Below are 17,037 nucleotides of genomic sequence, written 5' to 3' on the forward strand. Positions count from 1 at the left end.
ACTTCTATTCTATTCTGAATTTTTACATTTTTAAATAACCTCCAGCAATTGATGTGACTTGCAGATCTCCTCATGTGGCGGTATATCTGCCGGCTGATTTTAAGGGAATTAATTGCAAAAGCTTTTCCATGTCTTCAACAGAAAACATAATGGAGATTGATGGAGAGAAGATCAAAGAGAAAAGTAATGGTGAAACTAAAGATATTCCTGCAGTGAAGAAGAAAGTGGTAAGTCATGCATTTTTGCACTTTGAAATATAGTACTTAAATGTGTTAATGGTACACTCGGTTTAGAAGCAAAGAGATGCAGTTATTGATAATGGCCAATTTCTTTAAGTTCAAATATTATACAATGGATGGATTAGATTTTTCAGGGTTTTGTGCTCATTTTGCCAAGCTCTCAACTTTTTCCTTGTGTCCCTTATATTTTGGTTTTATCTGCACTGAACATTTAACAGTCATGGCTTCCCCACCCCCACAGTCCTGGAAACTATAGTTTATTAAGGGTGCCAAGTGTTGTGAGGAGACCCCTCAGAGAGCTGCAATTCCCAGCACCCTTGACAAAGTTCTCAGGATTCTTTGGGAGTAAGACATGACTGCTGGTTTAAATGCATCGGTGTGGATGTGACTTCATACACACTTGCAAATTTAGAGTCTCATCTGCAACTGTACTGTACTGATGCAGCTTCCCCCTTTGGCTGCCAGGAAGGGCAGGTGAGAGCTGGCAGACACAGGAGCTGGACTACCAGTGGCCTCATGGACCATGGGAACACAGTACAGCGTCCAGGGCTGCTGTGATTGATTGGAGTAGTCCAATAGATTCCAGCTTGTCTACATACCTTGGGCACTAGGAGAGGAGGAACTGGATTGTGTCCTTGATCTTCTTTGTATTGGCTGCACAGCCAGAATTCTTTGATGGAATCTTAAACCTGGATGGTGAGATATGACATAGCGTAGTGGGTTCGAGCCCCACATGAGGCGAAAGATTCCTACATTGCAGGGAGTTGGTCTAGATGACCCATGTTGTCCCTTCCAACTCTGCAATTCTTTCTCTCTCTCTGTGTGTGTGTTATCCTTGATTTGTGCTGCACTTTCAAAACAGAACACAAGGTCAGGGAGGCTGGGCTGGGGCAATGATCAGTGTCCACAGTCTTGTAGCTGTGGCAAGAGATGGAGGCTTGTCATATACGCTAGAGGTCATTTGGGCACAGACTATGGTGAGCAGAATTGTGGACCTCTGGATATTTGCTGTGCAAACTATCTTAAGGGGAAAAACCACTCCCGACATAAATAATGCAAACAGAAATAAATCATTACAACCAGAAGGTATTGCGGAGGAAGAAAAAGGGCTGATTCCGAAACACCATGGAGAATTTGTGGTTTGGCTTCAAAACCAGTAATGGTACTGAGGGTTATCCTTTTTTTGGCTCAGAATATGATCCTCAGTGGAAGGGACGCAGGTGGCGCTGTGGGTTAAACCACAGAGTCTAGGGCTTGCTGATCAGAAGGTTGGTGGTTCGAATCCCTGCGAAGGGGTGAGCTCCCGTTGCTCGGTCCCAGCTCCTGCCAACTGAGCAGTTTGAAAGCACGTCAAAGTGCAAGGAGATAAATAGGTACCGCTCCAAGCGGGAAGGTAAACAGTGTTTCCGTGCGCTGCTCTGGTTCTCCAGAAGCGGCTTTGTCATGCTGGCCACATGACCTGGAAGCTGTACGCCGGCTCCCTCGGCCAATAACGTGAGATGAGCGCCACAACCCGTCGGTCATGACTGGACCAAATGGCCAGGGGTCCCTTTACCTTTATGATCCTTGGTGATTTGTGTTGCTTGCTTTCAACACAAAGCTGAACACTGCAGACAATTTAGAATTCTTGGGGGTAGGGACCCTTCTGCAAATATTCTCCACTCTTCTCGCAATTGCTTGTCTCTATCAACAATGAGTCTGTTGAAGTTTACTCGCACTGTTCAAAACAGTATCCAGGCAGCAAAGTAAGTCTGTGCAAGACTGACCAGGAAGGACTGCTTTATCTATTCTTTCCACTTTGCTAGAAAGAAAATGGCAAAAGAGCATCAATGATGGATTTATACTGGACCATCCGCACTTCAGTGTGCTTTATTAGTTGTTCTGCAAACCTTCTCCAAAGTTACTGTTTTTGCTACCTGGAGGGGAATTATTCCCACCCGGAATAATTGTTGTATGAAAAGTTACACGATTTTAGTAGGAAACTATGGGTCATTCACCTACTGTAAACAAAGTGATATGGCTGCCACAAAAGGTTCGTGGGCACAAATGGTGTCAAAAGCATGAATATGTATACGCAGCCCAGTGACAGGGTGAGAACAAATCGTGATGTCTGACTCTGGAGAGGCCTGGGGAGGGAATTCTGTGTTCTATGAAAGATATGAGGGGGAGAAAGGTGCAGAAAGAGTGTTGACTTTTTAATATTATTCTAGAATCGGTCGGTATACAGTGGTAACTCTGGTTGCGAATGGGATCCGTTCCGGAGGCCCGTTCGCAACATGAAAACGCTGCATCTGCACATGTGCGTGACACAATTCGGCGCTTCTGTTCATGCAGCAAACCTGGAAGTAACCCGTTCCGGGACTTCCGGGTTCGGCGCATTCGTAACTTGAAAAGACGTAACCCGCAGCGGACGTAACATGAGGTATGCCTGTATGGAAAAAGAAGCTGTTGCATGTATGCACAACCACTAAAATTGTTACTGCTAAATATATTTTGAGTAAGATGGAATTAGAAACTGAAACAATGAATGATTTTGAGTGCAAGTGGCTATAAGATGAAGTTGCGTATCACAGAGTTTTCTTATGTAAACTCTTCACATTTTATAATCTGTTAATTTAGAATGTGAAACTTTAAAGAGGAAGAATCCCTTTGAGCATCACATGTCTCAACACCATCAGTTACACAACTCGTCTAGGGTGTGTCAAACAGATTTGCCCTCGGGGGCCATTAAAGCATTTTAGTATGGTTCCTTTTGCAATGTGAAAATTCATAGTACGCTCTTTGAAAATTTTCATTTCAAATTTTTGCCAGAAATCATTCTAAGTCTTCCTTAACACCTTGGCGCTGCTAGAAAACTTTGAAAGAATCAGGCATGCACTCATTCCACTCTGCCTTAACTCTAGAAATGACTGCAAAATGTCAAACAATCCAATCCAGGGTTTGGCAAGATTGCCTATGCTTTTAGGACCTCTGTGTTAGTTTTCTGGGCTGAAAACAAGCTTGTAACGCGAACTCCCCCTCACACCAAATTACAGGTGTACCTCGGAAGATGAACGGAATCCGTTCCAGAAGTCCGTTAAACTTCTGAAAAGTTCTGAAAGCAAGGCGGAAACTGATTGGTTCCCAATTGTGCAGGTGCGCGGGAAACAATAGCGGAAACCGCACCAGACATTCGGCTTCCCAAAAAAGTTCGCAAACCAGAACACTCACTTCCGATTTTTGATCATTCAGGAGCTGGAACGTTTGACTCCCCAGGTGTTCAGGAGTACGACTGTAGTCTTTTATAGCTGGATGTGGCAGGATTGTGTGTGTGTGTGTGTGTGTGTGTGTGTGTGTGTGTGTGTCACACACAAAGAGTTGAATTCTCTTGCCTCTTCTGGTCAGGACTCAGTAATGTTGTTACTGTTGGCACCTGTCTTGGGAGACAATGGAGGAGTACACCTTTGGGGGTGAAATCCAACCATTGGAGAGTTACACCTCCTGCTGTGGCTGCAGGGACCAATACAGGAGAGACATGTTTTGCTGCAGCTGGGGCAGAGGAAGGTGTCTGGTTGTGCTGTTGCAGATTCACTATGGCATTTCTGCAGGGGGTTGGACTTGATGACCCTTGGGTAAGGTTACCAGATGTTCCCGTTTCCCGGGGACAGTCCCCAGATTTACAAATCAGTCCCCTGACAAAATCCTATCATTCCTACTGAAGTTGAAAAGTGTCCACGGATTCATTGAAAAAAAATCTGGTAACCTTACCCTTGGGATCCTTTCCAACTCTACCACTCTGATTCCATGGTCACTGTTGAATTTTGGACCAGATATAGTTTCAAAATATTCAAATCTGGCCCCACAGTGTAAAAACTGAAATTGCAGAAAGTACAAAAAATATACCTTTCCTAAACTAAAAGCTCCCCTATTGTAGCTGGATTGTTGTGTTTGTGTTACCATATATGTGAACACTGTTAATGGGAGCAAGAAGAAAAGTTGTGTCCACATTGTAACCAACATTTTAAAATCAGTTTTATAGATTGATTTGTGGCATAAACCCATTTGAAGCTTACAAGTGAAAAAGTCCCAGTTCACATCCAGTCTCCTCTGACAGGCCACTGGGTGCAAAGAGGTGCTTACTATGTGGGGCATTCATGGCCATGAGCATTCATCCACCATTCATCTGGCTTTGCTTTTAGGATATTTGCATGTCTTCCTGTTAACCTTTTTTTGCCCCAAATTTCCCTCGGTGCCTTTCCCCACCGCTTTCCAAACTGCAAAATTCATGTTCTAAAGCTGACTTGTTGCACTAGGCTAGGGCAACAGGCCATGCATGTAAGCCTAAAGTCTTGGTATGCGCTTGAATCCCTCCTGCCAAACAGGCTGGAGCTAACCTGCAAGAGTGACGATGCCGGACTCCCCGATGTACTCCCCCCTTGGCTCCTGAAGATGTTGCCCCTTCAGACATTACTTGAGAACATTACACAGTGCACAAAACAAGTGTGTGGGGTTTTTTCCCCCCTTTCCTTAATCGGACGTAACATGACGCAGCGCAGCCGTTGCATAACATGCTGAGAAGCCATGTGCTCGAGAACAATCGGATTCTTTCACAGAAGGGAAGCGGCAGGCAATAAGCAAAGTGCCTCCGACGCACCCGGTCTCGTGGACGGGGATTTCCTTGCATCCATCCACACACACACACACACCCCTTGCAACCCACTCTAGAAGGTTTCTAATAAGCCCGACGACATTTAGGGTGACCTTGCTACCCCTCTCCGTGGCTCCGCAGCAACTAGTCAAAGCTATTTTGAGCGGCCCACGGCAGGGGGAAGCCCCCCTTTCGCCGCCCTCTATACCTTTCCAAAGCATCTCTCCCCCCACCCCCATGCCTGCCGCGGGGAGCGAGCAGCTGCCGCCGACTGCGCCCCGGTGGCTGTGCGGTTGCACTCCGGCGTCGCTCCGAATTTGCGTTGGCAGGATCTGGCGGAGAAGGCGGTGCAGGGCCGCTCCCTCCCCTGGCGCTTTCCCCGGGCTGCTCAGCCGCGGGGCCCGGAGGCGTCTCGCCTCGCTCCACCTTTGCAACGCCCCGCCCGCCTGGCACAGCCAAGCAGGTACCGGGGCGCCGCCGCCGCCGCCGCCGCCGCTGTTCATGTGCACCGGGCGCGCCGGAGGAGAAGGCCCCGCGCCGCCCTCAGCATGACCAATCTCGACCCGTTGCTCCGAACGGGCAGCCAGAGAGGAAGGAGAAACGTAAGGAGCCCCGCCGCCACGCGGCCCCGGGCTGGGCTGGTATGGGCTGCGCTCCACGTGGCTTTTCCGCGGCTCCAGCCCGCGCGCAACGCGGTTTTCGCCCAGGGCGCGCGCGGAGGTGGCCTGGCGCTTGCCTTTCCCCGGGCGGGAACGCGGAACGGGGCGCGGAAAAGACGCACTTGCGGCGCCAGCTTCATATGGGTGGCAGGTGGGGAGAGAGCGCGGCTACCCTCTCTGTTCTTCTGGATACCTCTCTGGGTACTGCGGAAAGTGCGCTTTGCACGCACTCAGATGCCAGCTTCACTCACAACCAGTCTTTCAAGGCTGCGCGCGCGCGTTTCAATGGGGAGATTCTTGCACAGAATAATCCCCAGAGACAAAAAGCAGGCGCGATCCCAAGGGACTCCTCCTGCGCCAGCCCGGCTCTTGGCTGGTTCCCATTCGTTTTGGGGGGAGTGGGGCTGGCGCAGGGCTCCAAGTGCCCAGGAATTCTTTGTCTTTTCTGCAACGTTCAGAGGGGGCAGCGGGACTTGCACCAGAGCCCTGCAGACCGCGGACTTCTTCCCTTTCCAAAGAGCTTTGGCGCAACAGCTGTTGGATAGCAGAGCTAAAATTACTGCCCGGCACAGGGTACTATCGCCCAAGGAGAACTGTATCGAAATGAGCTGGGTGGTTATTATTAGCCCTCTCCGAAGGGGCAGAGAGAGAGGAAGTGTAAACAGAGCAGGCAGAGAAAGTTCTCTGCTCTTTTCTGCCCTCCCACCAGTTTTAATCTCTACCTGTGTGCTCCACTAAGCCCTAGACTTAACCCTTTAGCTGTCATTCCCGGCTGAAAAGAAGCCTCAGAACTTATGTTTGAGCTGCAGCTAAGCACATCCCTCCAGGTTCATGCTTGCTTCTCCCAATGCCAGCCAGAGACATTTTGCAGCCTCAAGAAGAGCCCAGTTGGCTTCCCCAGACTAGGGCCGACCCTGAACATTGTAAACCTTTGGGGGCGGGGAGGAATTAGTATTTTGCACGTCTTGCTTTAAAGTGTGCTTTTGATATACATTATCTCTGGTCTTTATGTCTTTATCAGCATAGCATGCAGGAACAGAAACAGTACCATACATCTACCCCTGCAGAATTTTGACAATTACTGGTGTAACATGTGCACACACCATATATTTAAAGCCCAAGAATCCTGGGAACTATTGTTTGTCCCCCACAGAGCTGCCGTTCCAGAGCTGTAATTTAGCAAACTACAGTTTCCAGAATTTTGTTTGGGGGTGTGTGTAATTCTTTGAATCTAGAGTGCATATTTGTAATCAGCGGTTAAAGGAATAAGCTAGGAAGTTCTCCCTTCAAATCATGATGAGCCTTAAACTCTCTAGCTGGCTTGTGCACACAACCGTTCTCTGAGCCCCACACATGCAAGGCCACAGCTGGGGGGGGGAGGGCTCAGGGAGATTCCAGGTATCTTCCCCAAATTTTCAGTTTATTTTTTAAAATAAAAGCCCCTTTATATGTGCAGGTTGTATTATGAATGAACCTGTAGTGCCTGGGCAACGAGGGCAAAGAAACTTCAATAATTGATAAGCATTGGGCCCTTATTTTTAAATTTCAGAAAACAGCACGTTATTTTAACAGTATTTAATCAGATCACTTTAAGCCTCGGTTCTTCTGTTCTGGTTCTTCCAAGCAGGCAGCATGGTGGGGTGTCCGTGCTCACTTGACCTTTGATCGGTCATGTTTCTGGTGCTTACCAGAAGGTAGAAGGGGTGGTGGGAGGAGGTCATCACAGCGCACCTCCCACCGCCTTGCCCCTGTCCCCCTCTCATCCAGGATAAGGTCAAGTGAGAGCTGGCACCTCCCCTCACCACACCATCTGCTCCTGTTCCAAGTTCTTTCTCCCCGCTCTGGTTATGGGAAGTTACAAGGTTTTGCTTGTAAGGATTATCAACATTGTGTATTTCGAATGCTTTGGATATTCCAGAGTGTTGTATATTTTTCTGCATATTATCTAGCCAATCTGACTTCTGGCTTGGATTTGGACTGGAGACCATTTTGGCTGCCCTAGATTATCTATACCAGAAACTCTGCAAGTGGACTGCATCCCTTGCTGGACCTCTCAGGGTTCATTTGGTACCATCAGCCATGGTATCCTGCTTGACAGCCTTGCTGGGTGCTCTGTTTTATGGTTCTCCTCATGCTTCCTAGATTGTTGGTGGCAGTGAGAGATTTCCACTCAACACCTTGACTTTTGATGTCCCACAGAGATCATTTTTATCTCCCGTTGATGTGAATGTGCTGGGAGAGATTGAACAGCAATTTTAGAGTGCATTGTTATCAATATGCAGGTAGCATGCAGATCGCTCCTTTCTATAATGTGATTACTCAGAAAATTCAGAGTTATCTGAGTGGCGAAGAGGACTTCCCCAGGAACAGTGGTTCAGATTGTTTTGAACTGCATAGCTCTTCTCTCAAAACAACAACCCAGATTTGTAGTTTGGGGTCCTTCTGACTCTGGTTTTGCTATGTCATGTTCAAAGTGGCTGACCAACTTCAGGTGGTGAACCAGCTCTTCCTGTTTCTTGAGGGGTCTGGCCTAGCCATGTGGCACATGTCTCAATCCCATGTGTTGTCAGAACATGTGTTGTCAGAACATAAAAAATGGCAGCATGCTGCTGATCAAAACAAAGTTTTGTGCCCTGTTTAAGTGACAGAGTTCTTTTCTGATTAAAATAAAGGATGTTGTCAATCACAAGTACTGTTTAATTGGAACCTCTGCATCTTTTGAAGAATGTGGAGAAGTGAGTTTAGCCTTACAACAATCCTTCAAGGTTTGTTAAATTTTGTCTGTGCCATGGAAACACGGGCTCATCTTAAGGTATCAATCTCGCCCTCCATCTGTCTTCTATTTGTTTGTTTGTATATATATCATGCATTCAAACACCCAGTGTTGGTGCTTTGCTAACAAACTATCACAGGCTATTATTAGCACAAAATCTGGACTTTAGGCTTGGTGAAACACAGTATGCTGAGTTCATGGTTACCACCAACCAGATACATTACCTATGGACTTTTCAGAACTCTGCTCTGTTGTCACTTTAATCAAATCCATCACCATGACACTAGGTCGGCCCAACTGATCTGCAATGGACAGGTGCCAGGAAACTGGTGAAAGCTGAGCTGTTACATAGCCAAAGTGAAGATGAGAGAAGGAACCGTCACAGTTTTTAGCAGCTCACTGGAAATGGCTGCTTTGTTTTTCTTAAACCCTTGAAAAAATACTTCTAAGAAAATCTGTATGAGAGGATGAAGCACAGTCAAAATCTAATTTCTAATCTGAAACTCTCAGGGAGTCTGCTCTAATGCTTGACAGTGGATTAGAAAAAACAAACAGGTGTGGGCATGTTTTCTAGGCTGTCTAGCTACTCATTGAGAGAAAGTTACACATTTTTAAATAGCACTTAACACGTTTTTATCCTGCCCTTCAGCCAACTGGTTCCCTTGGTGCTTTATGACACAACCTTATGAGACAGTTCAAAAGTGGTTGTGTTTCTTTAATTAATTCATCTATATATATAAAAATGTAGAAGGAGGTCCATGTTTGTTAAAGCACAATGTTCTCCGAAACCGCTTACCTGATTGTTCTCAAATTTGCTCACAACCTCACATTCCCCTACGGGAGTGTTTCCATACACTTACATTGGATAGAACTCACCTAGGACAGGTAAAAAAACCCTGGATTTTTGTTTGTTTTTTAAAAAACTAGACCCCACCGCCAACGCCTACACAACGGAGGCCGGGATACCCGCCTCCTCCCCTACCACCAAACAGACTGGACCAGATCAGAGGTAGACCGGACCCCGCTGGGAGTCACAGGGATGAATCGAGGGGTGGGGGAAGGAGGGGGTACAGGAAGGGGGATCAAAACAGTCACAGGGATATGCCGATCAATGGGGGGGAGGGGCCACTGCAACGCGTGGCAGGGTGCAGTTAGTAGTTTAATAAAAGCTTACTTTGACCAACCACAGCAGCTTGTGGGACTGTGGAAAGGTTCCAAGGGCATTTTGCCAATACTCCTATGGAAAATGGCATGGCCAGGTTGGGATTTGCAAATTTTGAAGAAATTCCCAAGAGCACATTGATCAAAAGTTGCTGATGTTACCAATGTGTTCCTTAAAATAATGCGTACCCAGAAGTCGTAAACTTGGATCAGGACATGAGTCGGGTCTTGTTTATTAACGTGTGGGGACCGGACCAACTAATGAGTGAAATGGCTAGTTTAGGACATCTGTTTGAAGCTGATTTGGGTCAGCTATATTACTGCGACAGGAAGTGGAAATGAATGCAAATTTATTTAAATGGATTTACTTGTTTGATTGATTGATTTCTCAGTTTAAAGGCTGATCAGTGAGCAACATCCCTACATAATATGCTTGTGCAAACATTTTTAAGAAGACATTTTCAGTACCTGCTACGCCAGAATATTTCAGTTAACTGAAAGAATTTAGGGTTGGTATCTGAAGAAGTGTGCATGCACACGAAAGCTCATACCAAAATAATAACTTAGTTGGTCTTTAAGGTGCTACTGAAGGAATTTTTTTATTTTGCTTCGACTCAGACCAACACGGCTACCTACCTGTAACTGGAAGAATTTATGTTTAAGATAAGATATAATATTGTTTTAAATACAGATGCTTATTCTAAAATGATGATCTCTTATTGTACTAGTTATAGCTCTCATAAAATTTGGCAGGGTATTCCCCCCCCCCAATCTTTATTTCTACAAACAGTGCTCAAAAGATATGGTACTCGTACCAAAGTCTGGGTTTTAAAGCATCCTTTGTTGTAAAAACTGTAAAGAAGATTTTTATTAAAAGCCATGTTTGATTTGACCTCACCTGCTCTCCTCTTTTTCCTTTGAAAAGAGTGGCTGGGGCAACTCAGTTAGATGGGGTGGCATATAAATATATTATTATTATTATTGATTTGCAATATTTCAACCATTTCCATTTTTCTTTTTTCATGTTAGGACTGGTCTGCTAGTCTCATTGTTGCTGCTTTGGCTGGAGCCTTTGGGTCCTCCTTCCTCTACGGATACAATCTTTCGGTGGTGAATGCTCCAACAGTGGTGAGTGAATAAAAGTTCTAAAACCTAAGTCCAGGTTGGCTCGATGTGGTGCAATCTCACTTGCTACATATGGGATTGTTAGTTTGATGGAGAAACAGAATCTTACTTTATCAACCACCAGCCACTGCAATTTATATACAGTGGGACCTCGACTTACGAAGTACTCGACACCCGACGTTTTCGACTTATGAGCAGAAAAAGTGGCTGCGCGCTTACGATTTTTTCGACATCCGAACGGAAAACCCGTTCGCGGCTAGATGCGGTTTCCTCGACTTACGAATTTTTCCGTTTCCAATGCATTCCCAAGGGAAACTGCTTTTCCTATGGGAAACTCGACTTACGAAGCTTTCGACCTACGAGTGTGCATTCGGAATGGATTAAATTCGTAAGTCGAGGTCCCACCGTACGTACATAGCACATCAAACTTAGAAAGTTACCGAGTTAACCATTATACAAATTTGAGTCTTAAGTACCATAGTGGCCCTTATTTTCATGACAGCTGCTAAAAAAATTGTGGACTTGATTGTCACCTGATTGTCTCAACCTGCAAGGGAGAAAAGCCACTTCAAAATTAGCTAAATGCCCCAGTGAGATGATTGTAGTAGAGTAATTAGCTTTTTCCACAAATATCTGTAAAAGGAGTTAAAATTGCAATACATCACTTCTTGGACTTTTGACAATGAACAAGCATAGTTTTATGATTAATTTATCCTTGATTACTTTGCATCATACCGAATATCTTCTAATATTCAAAACTAAATAAACCTTAAACCTTGTTGTAGCCATTCATTCATTTCTATTTTTGTAATTAAAAGGAACCATGGCCTAAGTCCAGTAGTGGGCAATATAACCGCAACATTTCACATGTTTAGAAACATTGTAGTACAGTAGAACCTCGGTTGTCGAACATAATCCGTTCCAGAAGACCATTCAACTTCCGAAACGTTCAACAACTGAGGCTCAATGGACGGTTGGCAACAGGGCAGTCTCGAGCAGGTCGGGCGCCCTGGCACTGAGGGGCGGAGATCGCTCTGGCGCCCCCGCCCTCGCAGGGCACAGCATGGCTTCTGCGCGGCTTCACCGTGGAGTGCCCCACCTACTGGCCCGGCACCCTGGCGCCCCGCGCCACCGGGACTCTACCTAGAGCCGGCCCTGGTTGGCAAAATCCCTTGAAAAAATGGAGAAACGCACCTCGGAAGCCATTCAACTTCCGAGGCGTGTTCGAAAACAGAAGCATTCACTTCTGGGTTGTCGGCGTTTGACTTCCAAAGCATTCGACAACCTAGGTTCCACTGTATGTTTATTTCTGGTATTTCTTACACCCCAGGGCAAGTTACATGAATGAAAAGACAATCACAAAATAATAATCAAACTATGAAAAAAGAATAATATTTATCACCATCATCATCATATTTGTACCCCACCCATCTGACTGGTTTGCCCCAGCTACTCTGGGTGGCTTCCAACAGATATATATAAAAAAAGAAACATCAAAGATTAAAAACTTCCCTATATAGGGCTGCCTTCAGAAAGTCGTAGAATTGTTTCTCTCTTTGACATCTGATGGGAGGGCGTTCCACAGGGCAGGTGCCACCACCTAGAAGGCCCTCTGCCACATTCCCTGTAGCTTCACTTCTCTCAGTCAGGGAACCACCAGAAGGCCCTCGGAGCTGGATCTCAGTGTCTGGACTAAGTGATGGGGGTTTAAACAGGGCTGAGGCCATTTAGGGGACTGAAGGTCAGCACAAACACTTTGAATTGTGCTCAGAAACAGATTTTGAGCCAATGTAGGTTTAGGTCTGTTGCTATATGGTCCCAGGGACCGCTCCCATTCAGCAATCTAGCTGCCACATTCTGGATTAATTGTAGTTGCCAAGTCACCTTCAAAAATAGCCTCATGTATGGCGCATTGCAGCAGTCCAAGCAGGAGATAACCAGAGCATGCAGCACTCTGGCGAGACAGTCTGCAGGCAGGTAGGGTCTCAGCCCGCGTACCAGATGGAGCTGGTAGACATCTGCCCTGGACACAGAATTGACTTGTGCCTCCATGGACAGCTGTGAGTCCAAAATGACCCCCCCTTGGTCCATTAGGGGCACAGTTATCCCATTCAGGACCAGGGAGTCCCCCACACCTGCCCGCCCCCTGTACCCCAGAAACAGTAATTCTTTCTTGTTGGGACTCCACCTCAATGCATTGACTGCCAATGAATAATAATCATGCTTCACATCCAAAGGCAGGGTAAATAGTGTGTCATAAGCAGTTGGTGTCAGTTGCAGCACTCTAGGGATGGAGTTGCGCAGGTTTTGAGCCACCATGGAGAAAGAAAGCCCTAGAGTGAGCCTGTAATAGGAAGAGAAGCTCCATCAGATATTTGGAGGCTGAGCTGTTTAGCGCTTTATCTGTTAACACCCTGAATTGGACGCAGAAAGAAATATTCTGGGATTTTTTTCCTCTCTATCCCCTTTATAGATGTATTAAACTACATCATCATAATCATCATTTTTAATATTGTATGCCGTCTTTCTATCTTACAATACTCAAGGCGGTTTACAAGCTGAAGAAACAATCAATAAAACAACAGCAAGCCACAGTACATAAAATAATACAAATTGAGAAGCAGAGATTAGAGGGTGGAGCAAGGCAGCTGGAAGGAGGCCTTGCCTGACAAAGTCTCTCCCCTCTGTGTTCCTTCGTGATGCTATCCCACATGACTGTGGTGTGTGTGTGTGTGTGTGTGTGTGTGTGTGTGTAATTCTGCTATCTGGACAAGGCTGATCTTGTAGGACAGCCAGCACCAGGCTTTTGAGGGCAGCTGAGCTGGAAAATCCCCTCCCACAAAGCACTCGCCTGTGTCTTATGGTGGCCACAACTTCTTCCCCTCCCCAAGCTCATTCTGATTTCAAACAAGGCCCTTCTCTCTGGGTATTGGCTGTGTGATTGCCGGCCTGAATGAGTCTTGACGGATTAGCAGGTGTAAGCAGGAGCTCCCACATTCACCCAGATGGAGAAAAGGAGAATTCTTTCTTACCATCTTTCTCTGTCTAGATGGTGTGGAATCTGCCTGCTTTCTCTATGCGCAATCCTACCATCTACAGCAGAAAGAAGGTGCATGGTGGTGGCTTCAACTGTGTCACAGTGGATGAGATCAGTCGTGCATCTGTCAGGGTCATGAGGCTTTGATGTTCTGAGTGGATGGGTACATTCATAGCTATCTCTCATGTGCTGCCCTTTTCCCCTCCAATTCTGGGCTGAGAGATCATTATCAAATGATGTAAATGGCCTGCCAGCTGCTGGGCCATATGATCACCTGACGAATGGCGTTAGATCAGGCATCCCCAAACTTCGGCCCTCCAGATGTTTTGGACTACAATTCCCATCTTCCCCGACCACTGGTCCTGTTAGCTAAGGATCATGGGAGTTGTAGGCCAAAACATCTGCAGGGCCACAGTTTGGGGATGCCTGCGTTAGATTATGCATGGTACCAAAAGATCTCAAGGCTGCAGCACAGTGTACTGGCAGCAGCTATTTTTACCTGCTTCTGTGAAAGTTATTGGCTCCCTGGTGTGTGCATGTACCACAGTGGAAGCAAGGTGCCTGTGAGCATTCATATTACAGCCCCCGTGCTAGGTGGCAGCTCTGAAAATCGAAAAACATTAAGATAGGGCTCGGCTGTACCACACCTGAAAATCCACATTTTCCAAATCCATTTTTTTTTGCATTGTAGCCATTTTCTCCATGGTTCCATACCTACGTGGGTTGTTTGTTGTTCTCACATTCAGTTGTATTAGGACCACACATTTTGCCTGTTTGGATTTTGGATCTAGAGTCATCTTGTTCATTGAAAAAATCCCCACCCATGGATCCTTTGTAAGTCCCAGGTCCCATAAAACCCCCTGCCCTTCTCTTCTATCACTGCTTCCGGTGGAAATAAAGAAAACATATGCACTCTGCTTCCTTCTCTTTCCCCCACATATTTTCATGGCACCGTTAGATTGCTACTATGCTCTGATTAAACTTACTTTCCATGTCTAGCTAAAAATGGGTTTCAGCAATCAGCCTCACTTATCTTGCCCTGCTATCAGCTCTATCAGCCACGCAAGTGGTTTGCTGTGAGTACATTGCTTCTTTTTAAGGAGGAGGAAATCCCTGGCAGGGCAGATGCCATTGCCGTTGTAAAAAGGTGGTTTTCCTACAGCGAGACTCATCCATTGCACTTGCAGGTATGCTGACCCCATGATTTCCCCAAACCTGGGAGATTCGGCTGCATAATTTCTTCCTTTAAAGGAGAAGATAAACTTCTAGGTTTGGTATTTCTCTGCGGTTACAGAAGCAGGCACCAGTGGATCTGCTGTGAGTTGCTTTTGGTGGTGAAGCTGTTGGCAGATTGTGACAGTGGCTCGTAGGCAGCAGAATAGTACATCATGTGCTTTTGGCAGAGGGTGGGACTGTCATTGCCCCAGAACAGACTCCCCCCCCCCAATCAATAAAGGAAAAGCCAGCTTGCTACCTTTACTGACCAGCACAACTAACAACTCAGTCTCTGGCACTCCTGGGTACAAAGAGATTTCCAGGTCAATCCGCACAGAAAGGAGAGAAAGTTGTACCCCGGAATGAAGAACAGCAACAGTGGAAAATAAATGAGGAGGGGAGGGCTGAGTTTGGGTGGAAGGGGGGCATAGACACAGAAGAGGAGTTAAAAGACAGGGGAGAATGGGATAACCCAGAACCCATGATGCTTCCAAATAAAACAGTAAAAAGGCATGTAATGGATTTAGGAAACCCTTTTTGTGTTACTATTCTTTAGTGGAAAAGCAGATTTTAGTGTCACATAAACCCAGTCAGTAGAAATGTGAACATTCCCATAGGAAAAGTGAAGACACAAACGACCTACAAGGCAATTTGTGAGATGGGTTATCCCATAGTTACTGGCTCATCCAGGAGCTCCAGGTTTGCTTCTATGCCTAGGAGACACCCCCCTCCCCCCAAAAAAATTAGTGGGCAAAAGGGTCCTTTGACAGACCCTTCAACAGGTGCTTAATATATAGTGTTCTCAAACTTGCAGCTATGGAAGCTGATTTAGCAGATCTTATTGCTGCAAATTGCACTCGTTCTGGAAGCCTCAGTAGTTCCATGGCTACCCAGGAGAATTGATAGAAGAGTTCGCTCTGCTTTGGGCCTCGTATTCTCACCCTCATTGCTCCTGTGGCAGAGTCTGTTGCTTTGGAGATTTCTAGTTAACCTCAATGATGCTATATTCTACTGGATGTATGGAGTGACATCACTTCCTGTGTGTCCTTTCCTGCCCTTCCTATGGATTTCATACCCATTGGCTCTCTGCAGTCCACCAGGCTTCACTTAATGCCTACCCTATCTACGTTCTCCTTTAAAAACAATTATTCAGCTCTCCCATCTTGGCTTAGATGCTTGTTTTTGCTTTATTATTTACTCACTCGTTTTTATCCTGCCCTTTGCCTATCAAAACCATCGGGTGGTTTCCACTTCCATAAAATATAGCACCTTGTAAAATACAACAATAAAATTGGAGGCCATCGTTGAAATGGCAATGACTCCTAGGCTTCTGGGACCCAGGTGGTGCTGTGGGTTAATCCACAGAGTCTAGGGCTTGCTGATCAGAAGGTCGGCGGTTTGAATCCCTGCAACGGGGTGAGCTCCCGTTGCTTGGTCCCAGCTCCTGCCAACCTAGCAGTTCGAAAGCACCTCAAAATGCAAGTAGATAAATAGGGACCGCTCCAGCAGGAAGGTAAACGGCGTTTCCGTGCGCTGCTCTGGTTCGCCAGAAGCAGCTTTGTCATACTGGCCACATGACCCGGAAGCTGTCTGCGGACAAATGCCGGCTCCCTCGGCCTATAGAGCGAGATGAGCGCCGCAGCCCCAGAGTCGGACACGACTGGACCTGATGGTCAGTGGCCCCTTTACCTTTACCTTACCTAGGCTTCTAGCGTTCGCATAGAAACACTGGAAGTGGCGTCCCTCTCCCAATGTCTAGCTGACATACACCTTTTCCTCTGTGTTTTTGGCTTCTTTGACTGGCTCTTGTGTTCTGCTGTATACCTGTGGTTTATGTTTTACTCCATCCTCATTTAAGCAATTAAACCACTTTCACCCTCAGACCCTGGGAGCCAAACGGGATGTTCCCAAGCTTGTTGGCTTTCTCTCAGAGGTCAGTTTAACAGCTGCTCTGCAACCTTTTCCAGAAGTACCAGCAGTCCGGCTCCATTTTCGGTTTGCTGGCTCTGAACATCAAAAAAAGGTCGCGGAGCAACTTTTGAACTCACGCCTGGGGGAATGCAGATAGAAGCTGGCGAGCATCTGGTTTGGGAAGAATCTTCCCTAGGAAATGTAGCCTGCTGTTTGGAAACAAATTGAGAGCATATGGGTTTTCAGATGGAAATCAGTCGGTCTAGCATTGCATCACAGCAGTTAAAGCT

The 17,037-nt window shown here is 46.3% G+C and overlaps 1 protein-coding gene across 3 annotated transcripts in view; it reads left to right on the top strand.

Moving 5' to 3' along the window:
• The window catches only part of SLC2A9 (solute carrier family 2 member 9), a 68,970-nt gene that overhangs the window by 8,018 nt on the left and 43,915 nt on the right, over window positions 1–17,037 (top strand). The window contains exons 2-3 of one of the 3 annotated variants that reach the window (XM_060279063.2): window positions 142–227; window positions 10,489–10,587. In XM_060279063.2, the coding sequence (XP_060135046.2) occupies window positions 150–227; window positions 10,489–10,587 (177 nt within the window). In that variant the 5' untranslated portion in view covers window positions 142–149. Of the gene's footprint in view, window positions 1–128; window positions 228–5,155; window positions 5,469–10,488; window positions 10,588–17,037 lie in introns of those variants that run through there. The other 2 variants (XM_088657455.1, XM_060279066.2) reach the window with 2 other exon arrangements.

Source organism: Zootoca vivipara, chromosome Z1, assembly GCF_965207765.1.
Source record: "Zootoca vivipara chromosome Z1, rZooViv2.hap1.1, whole genome shotgun sequence".
Classification (NCBI taxonomy): Eukaryota; Metazoa; Chordata; class Lepidosauria; order Squamata; family Lacertidae; genus Zootoca; species Zootoca vivipara.